General features: G+C 32.0%; 2 protein-coding genes across 5 annotated transcripts in view; one reads left to right on the forward strand and one right to left on the reverse strand.

The window, feature by feature from the left end:
* Nucleotides 1–7,029, reverse strand: part of LOC127720582 (voltage-gated potassium channel subunit beta-2-like) — a 64,193-nt gene extending 57,164 nt beyond the window's left edge. For all 4 annotated transcript variants that reach the window (XR_007990881.1, XM_052227209.1, XM_052227208.1 and 1 more), the window contains exon 1: nt 6,909–7,029. The gene's annotated coding sequence lies outside the window, so the exon portion shown is untranslated. The remainder of the gene's footprint in view (nt 1–6,908) is intronic.
* Nucleotides 7,030–7,144: 115 nt separating this feature from the next.
* LOC127720593 (BLOC-2 complex member HPS3-like) overlaps nt 7,145–17,467 on the forward strand; it is a 50,424-nt gene continuing 40,101 nt past the window's right edge. Inside the window, exons 1-4 of the mRNA XM_052227260.1 lie at nt 7,145–7,393; nt 10,588–11,430; nt 13,280–13,393; nt 14,622–14,803. Coding sequence (XP_052083220.1) covers nt 7,180–7,393; nt 10,588–11,430; nt 13,280–13,393; nt 14,622–14,803 — 1,353 coding nt within the window. The 5' untranslated portion in view covers nt 7,145–7,179. The remainder of the gene's footprint in view (nt 7,394–10,587; nt 11,431–13,279; nt 13,394–14,621; nt 14,804–17,467) is intronic.

Raw genomic sequence — 17,467 nt, forward strand, 5'->3', positions numbered from 1 at the left:
ATGGAAATATTACAATCACTCGGAAATACAGTAAATGACATCTACATCAAAACAGACAAAATTAACACATTACAAAAACTGATTTTGAATAAAACTCAAATACATTGTACATCTATCCTTTTGCAAAGCAGAAGACTCCAAAACGATTATACCATTAGTTTAAAATGTCAACTACATTCAGAGAAAACGATAGATTGATTTTCTTTCAGTACAATCAAGCTCTGAATCAGGCTGGCAAGAATATAATGTATTGATTTAATATTGTACCATTTTTACAAGCTCTTGATTAACAATAGGTAAAATGACAGCAAACATAAACAATTTTATAAAGCCTTTGATTAGCCATTGATTATCAAATTAACTATCCTTCCTCATAAATATCTCTACAATTATTGGGAAATTGATGTCATCTGTATAAGGAAAGATGGAAATACATGAACTAAATTAATAATATATCTAAGAATCTAACAATTGCAACACATTGTTATAATATATTTGTTACAAATTTGATCTACCATATATAGAATACCAATTAACAATAATAAAAAAATTCTATATAGAAAATCTAATAAGGGAGGTAATCTAATAATTTTATGAATTTGCAATCACATACATTTTTGGCAACATAGAAATACAGTTACATCTCTAATGAAATGAATTTTTGCCCGACTCAATTTGGAAACCTCACCAGTAGTTACGGCATATATCAATGTTGTTCTTTATTTGGAGAATCATGATTCAATGGCAGATCTATAATAATTTTGTTAAATTTATTTGATCTAAGACTCAGCACAATTTAGAGCTTGACATATTGTGTTGGCTGTATGTTGCCCTCACAATGTCTTTTGGTTATTTTTGTTGTTGGGTTTGCTTTCTCATTGACAATTACCCCAAATCTCCTTTTATCATATTTCCAAACATGAAAAATATCCATGAAATTGGAAAGCAAGGATATGCTTGTGCCTGAAAAGACAATAATCATATATCTTGAATTATAATATCAATTTCATCCCTACCCATGTCTATAAATATCCACCTTTCTTGTAATGATTGAGATAAATATCAGTTTTTATAGAAATCAACTGTGAAAATTTCTTTAAAAAATAGTTAATTACTACTTTAAATCATTCTTTATATGGGTTAGACCCCCCTGCTCTACTACATATTGTTTGGTTTTGTGGGTTCCAAAACCAAAAGTACATATCAGCACTGCAAGTTGTGCATAATTGAAACATTCAGAAATATTCTGGACTCTTTTATGCTTTCAAGTTTGACTTTAATGAAAATTTGAAAATTGTACAATAATGTGTTTTTATCCTGTTTTATGAAGCAGAAATTGACTTTTTAGAGTGTAAAAAATCATTTGGATGTTTTAAATACTGGTATATTACATGCTTTTGATGTTCCTTTTAATTCGGTTGACAGTTTAACTTTTCTACTCTTAACACAACACTTCTACACAATCTTATCAAACAAAGTCAAAGGTTTTCCTATTTAATTAAATGGTCATTTGAAAAATCTAATTGCAAATTTATTTTCAACAACTCATATAGAGCCTTCTTCTATGATGAGATGATTGAACTGTAAATTTTCTCCTTGACAACATACGTTTCGGCAATAAATATAAAAATATGAAGATGTTGTATGATTGCCAATGTGACCACTCTCCACAAGACCAAATGACACAGAAATTAACAACTATAGGTCACTGTTACACTGTATGTAGGCCTTTAACAATGAGCAAAGCCCATACCGCATAGTCAGCTATAAAAGGCCCAGAAAAATGTAAAATAATTGAAACAAGAAAACTAACAGCCTAATTTATGTACATAATAATGAGCGAAAAACACTGATGTTACACAGCAACAAACGACAACCACTGAATTACAGGCTCCTGACTTGGGACAGGCATATACAGAATGTGGTGGGGTTAAACTAGTTTGTTGGCGCCAAACCTCCACCTAACCTGGGACAGTGGTGTAACGGCACAACAAGAACGAATATACAGAATGTGGCGGGGTTAAACTAGTTTGTTGGCGCCAAACCTCCACCTAACCTGGGACAGTGGTGTAACGGCACAACAAGAACGAACTATGCAAAACAATAAACGAAAAACAAATATGAGAAACAGCAAAAAACGACAACCACTCAATTACATGCTCCTGACTTGGACAGGCACATATAGAATGTGGCAGGGTTAAACTAGTTTGAAGGTGCCAACCCTCCCCTAACCTGGGACAGTGGTGTAACAGTACAACATAAGGTAGCAATACACAGTTAGGAGTGTGGTTTCGCATTTTGGCCCCTGTGGATTTTTCTAATATGAAAGTTATTGTGCAATAAATTCATTTTTAGACAGCTGAGTACTAATCTAGCCTTAGAAGTTGGTTTATAAGAACATCAAGATTATTTTTTACATGTTTTGTGGGCTATTTTCTGTTTGACTGTCCGTATTTTTATAGCTAGACCGGCCATAGGTCCAAAAAATAATGTAATGTTTACAAACACTTTTTTTATACACAAACTTTTTGATGCAATTTAAAAAAAAATATGATTTTTATTTGATCTCTTGATAGATATATGTAAACAGTTTCAGAAAAGGTATCACTCCAAGGGATTGAAATTCTACTTCTGGCCAAATTTTTGTGAAATATGTGACATCTTTACCCCCCTTTTTGCAATATTCTATAGCAAATAAATGCAGATTGTTGCCATGGATACACCAAAAAGAAATGATATTTTACCATTTTAACTACTGGATATCAAATCTATGGAAGATACTGATTACATACATATGCTCATATATGACACAAACAGTAAGCTTAATTTGTAAGAAAGCAAGGAAAAGGGGATGGTAAAATTTATGAGAGTAAATTTTAATATTTTTTCCTAACTTTATCATGTTTATATTGCTACCTAAGAACAAACTATTGATAGGTTGTAGGTATTCCTATGGGCACCAATTACCCCATTTACTAGCAGACTTTTTACTGTTTTGTTAGGAATCATAGTGTATGGCTAAACTCAGTAAAGACTTGTCTGAATTCCATTTAATAGATAAATTCAACAACACTTTCCATTTTCTTGATATTTTTTCAATGAATAATTAAGAATTTTCTAAATATACTGCCTAAATTTACCCAAAGGAACTTACTTTAAATACATGAAATATTAACAGTAATAACTGTCCTTTCCTAGATTAAGATATTTCAGTTTTACAGAGGAAACTTTACACAAAATATTACAACAAAAGGGACAATTTTTCTTTCCCTATTGTTAATTTTTCTTTTTTGGATGGTGATTTCTCTTTGGCACCATCTTACAGTGTTTATATATCACATTTTCTTTCGCTATACCCATATCTAGTGACGTTTCAGAAATCAATTAACTTAATCTAAGTATTACAGATAATAATTGAGTCATATTTTATTACCACAAATTACTTAAAACTATACAGAATTCTTCCATAGATACAAAGATTTAGTTTGGAAGTTTGACTGTACCTTTAAAATATATATTACAAAATATACAAACGGGGCATCCTAATTTTACCTGTGATGTTGTTTATCGAGCCCGTAAATTTAGCTACAATCTAGGTAAACTTAACAATCCTTTTAACAAACTTATTCTAAAATGTAACGGAGCCCGTAAATTTAGCTACAATCTGGGTAAACTTATCAATCCTTTTAACAAACTTATTCTAAAAGGTTACCAATTCAACACTTGTTATTAAATTTTTGAATATTGTTTTTATCTGTATAAATAATGATTTTGTTATCACTAAATTAAAACCAACTAATTATTATTGATATACATATATTTACATTCACAGTTCTACAATCTGTTGATACCTATATTTTGGCATTGTACAAGGTCATGTTTTTCTCTGACTGTAAATGACGTCTTTACACTAAATCCATTGGATGTTGAATGTGCAGTTGTTATTGGCTTTGAACTAGCTTTCAGTAACTATGTGTACTCTAAGATCTGTACTTAGTGTCTGTTCAACAGTTGTGTTTTTGTTAGGATTTTTATGTGCTTTGTATTGATCTGACGAGTTTAGCCCTTTTCAACTGATTTTTATAGTTTGTTCTAATGTTGTACTGTTACGCCACTGTCCCTAGTTATGGAGAGGGTTTGGCACCAGCAAACAGGTCTAACCCTGCCACATTCTGTATGAGCCTGTCCCAAGTCAGAAGCCTGTAATTCAGTTGTTGTCGTTTGTTGGTGTTACTTAACCTTGGTTTTTGTTTATTGTTTTGTACATAAATCAGGCTGTGAGTTTTCTCTTTTGAATTGTTTTACATTGGCCACTTTGGGGCCTTTTATAGCCTACTATGAGGTATGGATTTTCTTCATTGTTGAGGCTGTACTGTGACCTATAGTTTTTAACATCTATGTTATTTGGACTTTAGGGAAGATTTGTCTAATTGGAAATCAAACCACATCTTCATATTTTCATATCAAATGCAAAAACAATGAAATTTTGAGTAGATATATATCTAAAATTAAAACCACATTGATCTCTAAAAGGTGTGTTTTTATTACATATTTGCATTTAAGTTAAAACAAGAATGTGTCCATAGTACACGGATGCCCCACTCGCACTATCATTTTCTATGTTCAGTGGACTGTGAAATTGGGGTCAAAACTCTAATTTGGCATTAAAATTAGAAAGATCATATCAAAGGGAACATTTGTTCTAAGTTCCAAGTTGATTGGACTTCTACTTCATCAAAAACTACCTTGACTAAAAACTTTGTCCAAAAACTTAAACCTGAAGCGGGACAGATGGACTGAAGAAAGAAAGAACGGACGAACCAACAGACGGACAAACGAATGGACGCACAGACCGAAAAACATAATGCCCCTAAGTGGGGCATAAAAATAGCTTGCATGCATATCATGTCAAGAAATCACTGGGATCAAAACTGTTTTTGTAAAACCTTGAAATTCCTGTTCATACATGTCATAAGTGGATGAAAACTTTACTCAAACAGTGGAACAAAAATAATCACAAGATGTATAATAGTATTCTAAGCTACAATAGATGGCTTTCATATTCCTGCACTTTCCTGTACATAACATTTCCTATGTCACTATGCTTACTAGTATGTTATTACATCACAGTAAGAACCGATTGTTCAATAATGTCTTTTACTCAGATTGATCCGGGTCAACCAATGTAAATTATTCATGAAAACAACTATAGATTGGTGTATGTATGATATAAGTTCCCTTTTCAGAATTTCTACACGAATTATTTAATAATGATTGGGGTATTAGTAATCCAGAATAATTTAGGGGACAAAAATTTGATTCTGAGGTGGTGGCCTGGCAGATTTTGTAAATAAATATTCTGGCCCCCATTAAGTTGGAAATAAATAATCTTGCTTTATCAAACATGAAAAAAAAATGTTCTGGCCCAAAAATATTTAAGATGTGTAAAATATGTTTGGCTCACTTCACTCGGCATATTTACCAAGGTATACAATTTATTCACGAAATACTGGCAGTGGCAAATGCAAAGCGGCATAGAGAGCGCACCCCTTCGTCTGGAAAATATATATATTTTTTGCTTAAAATTGTCTAAAAATATTTTGCCTCAATATACACTCAGCAAACTTCTTGCGGTTTTGAATAACCCTTTCCAAGTACCCTGGATCAGCCTTGATTTTTATGCTATTATATTTTGATATCGCAATCATGGCAATGCAATGAGTAACCTACCAAAAGGTGACCTGTATCATAAAAGTTAAATTAGTTTAGGATACAATCATTTGATTCAGGATGGGGGAAGTTTTTGTGCAATTTTTTGGACAAGCAGAAAATAACTATTCTGGTCCAGGCCTGAGTGAAAATAAATAATCTGATCGCCTTTAAGTTGGAAATAAATACTCTGACTTGACTTAAAACATTGTTGAAGTATCTAAGATATATTATATTTATCTGAGACTAATATATTGATTGATTGTTGGTTGCTTAGCGTCTAGTGGCAAATATTTCATGCATGTTCAGGACGAGAACAAATTAACAATAAATATAATAGGTAGGTCCTGCAATAATGGCCATCTGGGATGAAGGTCGGGGAAATTGGACAGCCACGGAAAAATGAGGGTATATCATGTATATTGGAGAGGGACATAAATTTAGCCTTGCAACAGACCACCTACGAACCACTCAGTTGTTGCAAGGGTTCTTAACGTGCAAAGAGTGTGGCACTCTCTTTACACGAGCCATCTAATAATTTTAATGTCCCCATTTTAACTGGATATGGCTACTACGTACTTGTACATCCCGCACAGCCAAACAGACGCCCCACTTTGGCGAGGGTTTTACTGCTGGTGAGAGGAAGACTGCAATTGTGATCATATTTCTATTCTCCAGTCGTTAACTTTTTTATTTTCAGACTTTTTTATTTTCCCGCATTTGCGCAGAAATCTACTTCCTTTTTCCGGTCTCGTTTGCATGAGTCTTTGAGTAAAATATATATTTATCAGTCTAGTAAAATATAGGAAGGAACGCAATACCAATTCCATTTTTAATAATTCCTTGAATGGCTTGATATGAAAAAACGTTACCTGATAGCGTTTCTTTGTTTACATTGAATATGACGTCATAACATAAATAACGTCACAACTAAAATATTCCGAACAACAGAACCGAAATCGGAAACGTAAGGGTATTTCCGTTTCTTTTTTGAACAGATTTTGAAGTCATGTAAAATATGTTTGAATTAAAAAAAATAATTCATACAGACTTCGTCCCCTTTCACAGGTAACGCCTGCCTCATAAAATTGAGCTTCGCCTTCGGGCTTGTGGATTCAAAAGTTTATCGTGAAGACTGATTTATATAGTTGTCATCTCGATTTTCATGTTGGATTGGTTAACTCAAATGTAAAACTCACTTTTTCTAGAGAGGAATGATTCCGAAGGAAAGTGTAAATATATGTGTTTTTCTGTATTCTGTGTCGCAACATGTTTGTTTAAAACTAGCGCCATAGTATTCTCCAAATGATAACTAACGAGATAAACCGAAAGTAACTGCATCCACTCTAATATCATATTTGATTGGTCAAAACCAAATAAATTGGCTTATCAGAATTAGCCTCTTTAAATTGTGGTGTTTATGTATGTATGACGATCATGTGACTGTAGTAGGAAGTGAAAGTAGAAGAAATGGTTAAGGTTTTTAAATGCCACAATTTTAAATCACAAAGCGTAGTCCAGGTTGATGGAGAGCCCATTGCATTTTTCAATCACAAAGACAAACTGTTTGTAGCCACGGATAAATGCACGATTGAAGTTTTCTCATTGGGCAGTTCTATCAGTAAAATTAGTTGTTTTTCCACAACAGAACAAACAATCCATGACATAGTGTTTTGTTACCCTGGTAAGAAAAAAATAGAAATTCTATGTGTACACTGTGGTAGTGACCATTGGTTTTTATTATAAAAGAGGGGCGAAAGATACCAGAGGGATATTCAAACTCATAAGTCGAAAATAAACTGACAACGCCATGATGCCTAAAAAAGAAAAACACCAACAGACAAACAATAGTACACAAAACACCGGTAGGTCTTTTCACCACCGAACACCACCGAACACATTAAAATACCATTTAACACACCTAAATATATTGTTTTCATCTTTATTTATATATTTTACTTACATTCTGAACGAGGATGAATGTGTTTATACATATATATACATAACTTAATAAGAAATGATAATAAGAGAACCAAAAAGGACAGTCTTGCAGGGCTGTTGTCAGAACAGTACACTTTCAAGTCGAACATTTTTTTAAATATAATTATTGTGATAATTTCACATTAAATAAAATGTTTTTTTCGAGCCTTCGACTTTTGTCGAAAAAGCGAGACATAGCGATCCTACATTCTGTCGGCGTCGTTGTTGTCGGCGGCGGCCACAAATATTCACTCTGTGGTTAAAGTTTTTGAAATTTTAATAACTTTCTTAAACTATCCTGGATTTCTACCAAACTTTGACAGAAGCTTGTTTATGATCATAAGATAGTATCCAGAAGTAAATTTTGTAAAAAAAAAAATTCCTGTTTTCCCGTATTTTACTTATAAATGGACTTAGTTTTTCTGCCAGGAAACATTACATTCACTCTGTGGTTAAAGTTTTTAAAATTTTGATAACTTTCTCAAACTATCCTGGATTTCTACCAAATTTGGACAGAAGCTTGTTTATGATCATAAGATAGTATCCAGAAGTAAATTTTGTAAAAAAAAAAAATCCTGTTTTCCCGTATTTTACTTATAAATGGACTTAATTTTTCTGCCAGGAAACATTACATTCACTCTGTGGTTAAAGTTTTTAAAATTTTGATAACTTTCTCAAACTATCCTGGATTTCTACCAAATTTGGACAGAAGCTTGTTTATGATCATAAGATAGTATCCAGAAGTAAATTTAAAAAAAAAAATCCTGTTTTTCCGTATTTTACTTATAAATGGACTTAATTTTTCTGCCAGGAAACATTACATTCACTCTGTGGTTAAAGTTTTAAAAATTTTAATAACTTTCTTAAACAATCCTGGATTTGTACCAAACATGGACAGAAGTTTGTTTATGATCAAAAGCTAGTTTCTAGAAGGAAATTTTTATTAAAATTTTGTACTTGTTTATCCATATTTTACTTATAAATGGACTTAGTTTTTCTTCCAGTTAACATTACATACAGTCTGCAGTTAAATTTTTTAAAACATTTATTAGATTCATAAACTATCCTGGATTTTTACCAAACTTGGACAGAAGCTTCTTACAATAAAAAAATTGTATCGAGAGGAATATTTTTATTAAATTTTTTCCTCATCTCATTTTTGTTGAGCCTGCGATTAACAGCAAAAGTAGGCCAGACACTGGGTTCCGCGGAACCCTTAAGAATTTTATTTAAATTTGAATGATTCATTTCTAATAATTGTAAAGTAAAGACAATAAGATAAAATACAATGAAATACACAGTGTAAATCCAGAAGAAATATTGCTGGATCCGGAAGCGTTTTTTTTTTTAATTTTGATTCTCCACTTTAACATCACTAATGCATATAAAAATGTGAAAACATGAGAATAGGATTAAATCTTACGTAATTTAATCGATTTTATTGTTTTATTGTGTAACATTACTGTTTTTCTTAAGGGTTAGTGGTTTTTTTGGGTGTTCGGTGGTGTTAGGTGGTGTTCGGTGGTGAAAAGACCAACCCCACAAAACACAACATAGAAAACTAAAGACTGAGCAACATAATATGAGACAGGTGCTACCTTAGATGCCAGAGAGAAGCAAGCCTTCAGTTTTATGTGATATTCTTGTTAGATAATATATGGTCTGGATGGGGGTCCTTAATTTCTGTTTTCTTCAAATTGTAGGGCTTTATTCTGTATCTTTAAAGCTTATTTTGAAAATTTCTAATGAAAGGTAAGGTGCCAGGTTTTCTGGCTGACTGAACTAGCACATTACAAATTCGACTCAATGTGACAATCTAGTAAAAACAGGGTTTATTTTCATTTCACATTATCATGTTCTCGACCTGAATATGCTTTTAATTTGCAGCTGGATCTTTAATAACCATCAATCCCAAATCTTGTCAGTGGTTGTCACTGTTTGGTTATTTGTCAGTATTTAGAATATGATGTTTATGCCAGATTGTTTTTGGTGATTACATTCACAGATTGGTGATCATGTTGGTTTAGATTTGAACACAGTAAATATCAGAATTATGGTTTAGGAACTGGTTTATAGCTGAACTTCATAACCTTTGAATGTATTAAACTTTCCTTTGCTGCCATATTTCTGATGTTTAACCAATATCTTTTAAGTTTTATTTTCATGATAGTTAGCATGGTTAGATAATAATATGTTGTAAGTTTTATAAAGTCAAAATTTGAAATATTTGCATTAATTGGCTTTGTTGCCTGGTCCTATTTTTCTTATCTATTTTAAATTTGTTATTCATAATTAATATACACAATATATGATAATTATACCCCTGCTTTAAAAAAGTGGGGGTATACTGTTTTACCTCTGTCTGTCCGTCAGTCCATCCACCCGTCCCATGAATATTTTTCGTCGCATCTTTCTCAGGAACTACATTACAAGGATTTCTGAAATTTGGTTTCAGGGTTTATATGAGTCAGCTTTAATGTGTGATGCATTTTCAGATTCATCACTCAACAACTTCCTGTTTACCGAACACTTGCATCATTTTACACATGACATCCAAGTTGAAAATTTTCATCACATTTTTCTCAGAAACTACATTACAAGGAATTCTGAAATTTGGTTTTAGGGTTTATATGAGTCAGCTACATGTATACCGTGTGATGCATTTTCAGATTCATCACTTAACAACTTCCTGTTTACCGAACACTTACATATTTTTAAACTATTAAAATTATCCAGTTGCGGCAGGGGTATCATCAGTGAGCTACTGCTCACTGATTCACTTGTTATATAATGTAATATCGGTTTAAATGCATAATAGTTGATTATAATATTTATATAAATGAAACCACAATGGAAATGTTTGTATTTGTTATTGAATTGTGTTTCTTTTCTATTAAGGTAATTATGTAGCAACTATTGAATCAACATACAATCGCAGATCAAAGAAAGATGTATTTTACATTAAAGTTTACTTAAATTGGGAGGTGGCGTCTGGCAAAGTTAAACATAGAACAGCCATACGTTTAGCTGGAAAGGACCAAAATGTCACAACATCGGCTGTAGATGAATCCCATATTCAAGTTATAGAAATCCCTTATAAAGATGAAATACAGGACATTAGCATTTGTCAGAAAACTGGTAATTTAATCACTGTTTCCAAGGAGATAACAGACGTTTATCATCTTGTGGAGAAAAAAATTTTGAATTCTGACAGAGTTTATCTTGACATTGTTCTATTTCTTCAGCTTGAATGGCACATTGGACATGTTACAAAAACTGTTCTCTGCGAAGATTATATTGGAGTTCTTTCAAAGAGAGAGACACAAATTGTTAAAGTTGTTTACTCAGATGAAAATTTGGGAAGATTACAAAATGTTGAAGCCGACCGACTATCTTCTTCAGAGAGGGGATTTGGAAGTCAGCACCAAAAATCTTCATCTGTTATGAGTAATGTTTCTTTTCTTTCATCAAAAAGCAGTCTTTCTCTCCCAGATACACCTCAGTTTTCTCGAGTTGGTTGTCGATCTTCTGCCAATGCAAGTCCGTCATTGCTGTTAGATAAATCTGTAGATTCTGTCAGTACCATAAGAGAAGATGACCATTTTGTCAAGATAAATTTAGATGATTTAAAATTGAATCAATCACATTCTTCCAACAAGTCAATCAAAACCTTGCATCTGAAGAAGCTGAAGGAAAACAACTGTGACAAAGTGTTGGAACCAGATGTAACAGATTTCAGAGGTAATGTGAAATTGTAAAAGGTAGAGCAAGATTTTTTCTCTCCAAATTACACCAACTCTTTCATATTGTGATATCATACTTAGTTTTAACATATTTTATTTGCTCAATGTAAAATGGATTAGTCACTAGTAAATATACTTGCGTAGGCAGCGTACTTTTCTCCTCAATGCAATAAATATAACAATACAGCATTGAATTGAACATGCTTTATATACCTGTATAGTATCTACAACATTAATTTACAAGGTTTGCCTAAAATGAAGTAAAATGTGATAGAGAAAAAAACCACAAAGATTGATAATAACAATGTGTGTTTAAATTTACGTATATTTTACATTTACTTTACCACAAGGAATCTTCTTGATATACATGATATATCTTAATACCAGTTAAGTTTGTTAAGACTTGTTTGACAATTGCACATTTTGGTCATAGGAAAGTGTAACCTTTCCCCAAATTAAGAGTGACCCAGGATGTTTAAGAGATTGACATATTGTATTGACACCTGTCTATTGTTGTCTGTATGTTGCCCTCCAGATTTCTTTTGGTTATTTTTCTTGTTGTCTCACTGACATATACATTGCAACTTCAATTTTCAAGCTTAAGGAACACAGCTTAGATTATTCAACTTGGTAGCCTTTTAGAAGGGACAGTAAAAAAAGTATGGAACTAATATTAGACCCACATGGAAATGTTGAATCAGATATAATATTTGTTGTTAATAAGTCATACATTTTGTAGAACTGTTCAAGAAAGACCCCAAAATCTAAATTGATATTTGAATTTGATATTGAAAATTATTTTCCAATTGACAGGTCTAGACTATTTCAATTATGTTTAATTGTTGATGGATTACATGAAGATTTATCATTAGAAATGACCGACAACCTGCAAAATAGTTAAAATAACATCTTGTCCATTTTGCAAGGGAGACTGTGGTGTACTTTGTATGTATATATCTGCTGGTGATCTATAACCGAAACCCAGTTAAAATGTACGATACATTAACAGATTTATAACCAGAATTACATAAATTACTGGACAATACTAAAGATCACTCCTACCCCTGACAATAGACTCTGCCAACAAAATTATGTACAAAGACAACAAAGAAGAACACCAGATAGCTGTGATGCGTTTGGTACAGCTACAAAATGTGGTGGAGTTATACCAGTTTTACTTGGGCAAAAATTAATTTCCCCTGTGAATATTTAGACCATATGTTGCAAAAATTATACACAAAAGTACAAGTACATTTTCTTTAGTTTTGATTCAATGGTTCTGGGCCAACCATTGAAAAATACAACCACTCATAAATAATGATGTGAATTAAAACATTTGTAAAATGTTAATGTGTAGTCCTGATAGTATATTAGTTTTGTTTTGACTTTTTTCTAATTCCAATTCACTTTTGTTTTTAATTATTTCTCTAATTTTCATGTTATTATCACATTTCCTGATCGGTGTGAGAAAATTATTTCTCATCTCTAGAAAAAACTTTGTTCTCAGCAAATGATTGGTCAAAATTCAATTATGACGTCAAATTTTCTTGATTTCTTCTGAAGTTCCTATCGTCATGAAAAAAGGTGACCATGCCTGATGACGACACATATAAAAAATACAACTTTCTGCAAATCTTTGAAAAAGAAGGATAAAATTTGTTTAGATATCGTCTAAAAATCATAGGCAAGACTTACGTTTTAAATTTTTAAATTTAACTGTCTCGAGTGGAGAAATATCGTAACACACTTGATGCAATGGTGGTGGAATCTATATTTATCATTGTCTTATGATGCATTTATGATGTTCATTCTTTAATAAGAAATATTCTTTTAATATAATATTATAGGTGGTGGACATCAGACAGCTGGATCAATACATGTCATCACGGTTCATCACCAGAAAATTAAGAGAGCAGAAGATGAATTCAGACACCTCCAGCTCATACCTTCCTATGTATCAAGTAAAGTTTTTTTGATTATCAGTTCAGTCATAAAAATTTCTCTCACTCAAATTTCCCTTAGACATGTTAGATTTGTATTTATTATGGTTTAGAAATTATCTGAGGTATAGATCAACAACAACTCTCTATTTTGGAATACTTGAGACATCATAAACCTATTGTTGTAAAACTCACTACCAGGGATTTGCAAATAGATTATACAAAGGTTTTCCTACTCTTCGTTGCAAGAAGTACATCTAGCTAAAATTATTAAAATCAGTGTAAAAATTCATGAGTCTCTTTGTTTTGGGGAAAATGCATATTTTGAAGATCTATACCAGTGTTTACTTTATAGTCATTGAAAAATCAAAAGGCATTGAAATTCTTGCTGTGTGACAATTTAACACTGTTTTACTGACTAATTTTTGTTCCATGTTCCAAAGTAATGTATCAACTTGGCAATGTTGTGTATCAGTTTTTAGATCCATCAGTTAATAACATGTTCTCTTCCTGTAAATGCATTTTATATATGACATTGGATGTAGACCATCCATTTATCATTCCAGAATCTCTCAAATTCATATCATACAAATTAGGCATTCCAACTATTTTCTGTAATCACCCAAATTGTAAATAAAACCACTGGAAAAGATGTCTAAGTGTTTCTATTTTTAAGATGTCTTGACCTTTCTTCCTTTGTTTTGTTAGCAGGTTGATGTGGTTCATAAGTGTTTCTTGTTTCTCGTTTTTTACATAGATTAGATCATTGGTTTTCCTGTTTGAATGGATTTACACTAGTTATTTTTGGGGCCCTTTATAGCTTGCTGTTCGGTGTGAGCCAAGGCTTTGTGTTGAAGGCCGTACTTTGACCTATAATGTTTAACTTTTACAAATTGTGACTTGGATGGAGAGTTGTCTCATTGGCACTCATACCACATCTTCTTATATCTATATATAAAGTCATAAAGAAATTTATTTTTGAAAGTGACAATCTAAATGCATTTGGAAGCATGGAGTTGTACTGTGATTCTGTGACATATATATTGTATTGTACCTGTCAAATTCAGCTTTGTTCTATATGGCCCAATCACTGCATAAAAAAGTTTTAATATCAGCATGACAATATCATAAGTTTTGCACTAGCTGATTTGACCACATACGGCTAAAATGATCATTTAATAAAATAGTATAATTTCAATTTCTGCTTTTTACTATCAGTATGGTCTAAGAAGGTTGTTTTATATTACAGATATAAGTAGGCTGTCTACTAGAGTCATGTTGGGATCAGTACCTCTCAGATCAGTGGTGTATAATAGTATTGTTGGAATAAGCTGCTTTATCAGCAGTGACAGCAATGGATATGTACATGATATTTGGTCAACTGTGTCTACTCAACTGTCAACCTACAGCTATTCTGATATTCCTACGCAGGTTGGTAACTACAAGGGCTTTCACTTACAGAAATATGCAAGAGTATTTCTATATTTGTAGACAAGTTCCTCAAAAATGCAACATAAATACACATAGTTGTCTCATTATCATCTTAATTTTATACAGATATTAATAGGTGGCTACATATCAAAGAAAATTGTACAAGAGTTATGTAAACTAAATTGCATTGATTTTATAAGATTAATGAAATTAAACTTTAAATGGAGCTAAATTACTGATTTAAAAAAAAAATGATGAAAACTGCATAATTCCATAATGGATAAAAATAATTTGATCCAGGATTTTCAAAAAGGGGAAGAGGCATACTGAAAAGTAAAAAAAAAAATGTAATAAAAACCATAAAGAGAGTGTGTGATTTGGGCCCCCTTGGGATCCCTTAATCCATCCCTGATATTTTTGTATTAAACAAAGAGTGATTGTGGCATGTCCCTTAAATCTGCAAATACAGATCTAAGCTGTATATAATTATTTTAAATGAAAACATAATTAAATACATTGTATATAATTAATAAAAATGGACAAACCACTTTTTATACGCCCGTTTACGGGACGTATTATGATATACCGTTGTCTGCCTGTCTGTCCGTCCATTGTCAACACTTGACAATAAATCAAAAACGCTTTCATCAATTTTCATGAAACTTTGGTGAATTGTTTATATCTATTGACGTAAGCTCCATTTTGATTTTTATAAATTTTAGATTATACGTTTTGGAGTATTAAAGACTTAATCTTTTACATCCAGCACAGTCTGGGTTTAGACAAGAACACTCTTGCCAAACTGCCCTTATCAATATCATAGATAAATGGGTACAGGATATGAATGACGGTAATATCAACTTAGCAGTCCTGTTGGATTTTAAGAAAGCCTTTGATGTAGTAGATCATGATATTCTCTGAAAAAAACTTGAAATTTATGGATTTGATAATGCTGCTGTTTCTTTTTTCAAATCCTATTTGAATGAAAGAACTCAACAAGTACAAATTGGTAATGCTCATTCTGAAAAACTTTATATCAAGTATGGTGTCCACCTAGGCTCCATATTAGGGCCCCTTCTGTTTATTTTATACTTAAATGACCATCCTATCTATATGAAAAATTGTACTGATTTTTATGCTGATGATTCAACTTTACATCTTTCTGGTAGTTGTTGACAAACTCTACAGTCAAAGGTACAAGAAGATTTGCATGGTGTTGAGGAATGGTGTAATGATAACAATATGTTCATCAATAAAAATAAAACAAAATATATGATTATTGGAACAAAGCAAAAAGCAATGCCACATTACAGTGAAGGTTGTTTAACTATTAACAATCAAGTGATACAATCTTCCACATGCGAAAGTCTCTTAGGCATTAAAATTGACCCTTCGCTCACATGGACAAACCAAATTGATTTGATCTGCTCAAAAATTTCATCTAGGCTATATCTACTTTTAAAGATTAAGAAATTTCTAAATCTAGACTGCAGAAAATTATTCTATAATGGTTATATCTTACCACTAATTGATTATTGTTGTATAGTGTGAAGTAGTTGTAGCAGTGAGGGTTTAAATAGGATATTGAAATTACAAAAGAGAGCTGCTAGAATAATACTGGAAACTTTCGCTCCTTCTGAGCCCTTATTCAAACACTTAAACTGGATGACAGTTGAAAAGAGAATAAGATATCACAAGTTTGTGATGACATTTAAGTGCATCAAAAATGATGCCCCATCATATCTTACTAGCAAGTTTCATTATGTTTCAGTAAGGAATCCATACCCCTTGAGAAATGCTGTTCAAGGAAACCTCATACTCCCTAAACCAAAAATAGAATTGTTCAAGAAATCTTTTATGTATTCTGGACCATTCTTGTGGAACAATTTGCCAATATCATTACGAAATATTACAAATGTTAACTCTTTCAAATACAAAATAACAGATCATTTATTGAAATCAACAAGTTGAAAAAATATTGAATATTAATTATTTTATCATGTGTATTTTTTCATAACATTTTTTGCAGTTGTATTGAACATTATCATTATACTTGACTTTCATTCTAATGTATGCCATGTACTATATGTTTGCATTTTTTGTTTATGCTTTTTCTATGATGAGGGCCTGAGAGGGAAGATTAGTTATACAGCTAACTGTGTAACCCTCATAAAATAAAGTATTGCTGTTGTTGTTGTAGTATTGGGACTTTATTCATAAAAAAAGGGGGGATTTTCCAGTTTTCAGACAATTTATAATTCAAAAATGTGCTTTGGTCCGGGTACACAGTTATTGTCCTTTGATTTTCGTTGTCCACGAATATAGTCCCTAGTGTGGACAGTGTGTTACTTGTCGATTTTTTTTATACCCCTTCCAAATTTATTTCTCCATGTTTTATGACTCAAATAGTAAGTAGGGGGTTGAAATGACACTGTAAAAAAATTTGGGTCATGAATTTTAAGGTAAAGTAGTGATTTGGTCCAGCTGAAAAATGTTAAAAATTAGCACTTCGGAAGCTGTCAAAATATTTGAATACCCCCTTAACATGAAATTGTCCATATTTTGAGTTAGAGCCGATGAAGTTTTCTATAATTTTGATATAATTTGTCCCAAAAGTAGTACAACACACTGTAAAAATATTATTGAGAAAGCGCAGGTGGGATT

This window comes from Mytilus californianus, unplaced genomic scaffold (assembly GCF_021869535.1).
Source record: "Mytilus californianus isolate M0D057914Y unplaced genomic scaffold, xbMytCali1.0.p SCAF_11, whole genome shotgun sequence".
NCBI lineage: Eukaryota > Metazoa > Mollusca > Bivalvia > Mytilida > Mytilidae > Mytilus > Mytilus californianus.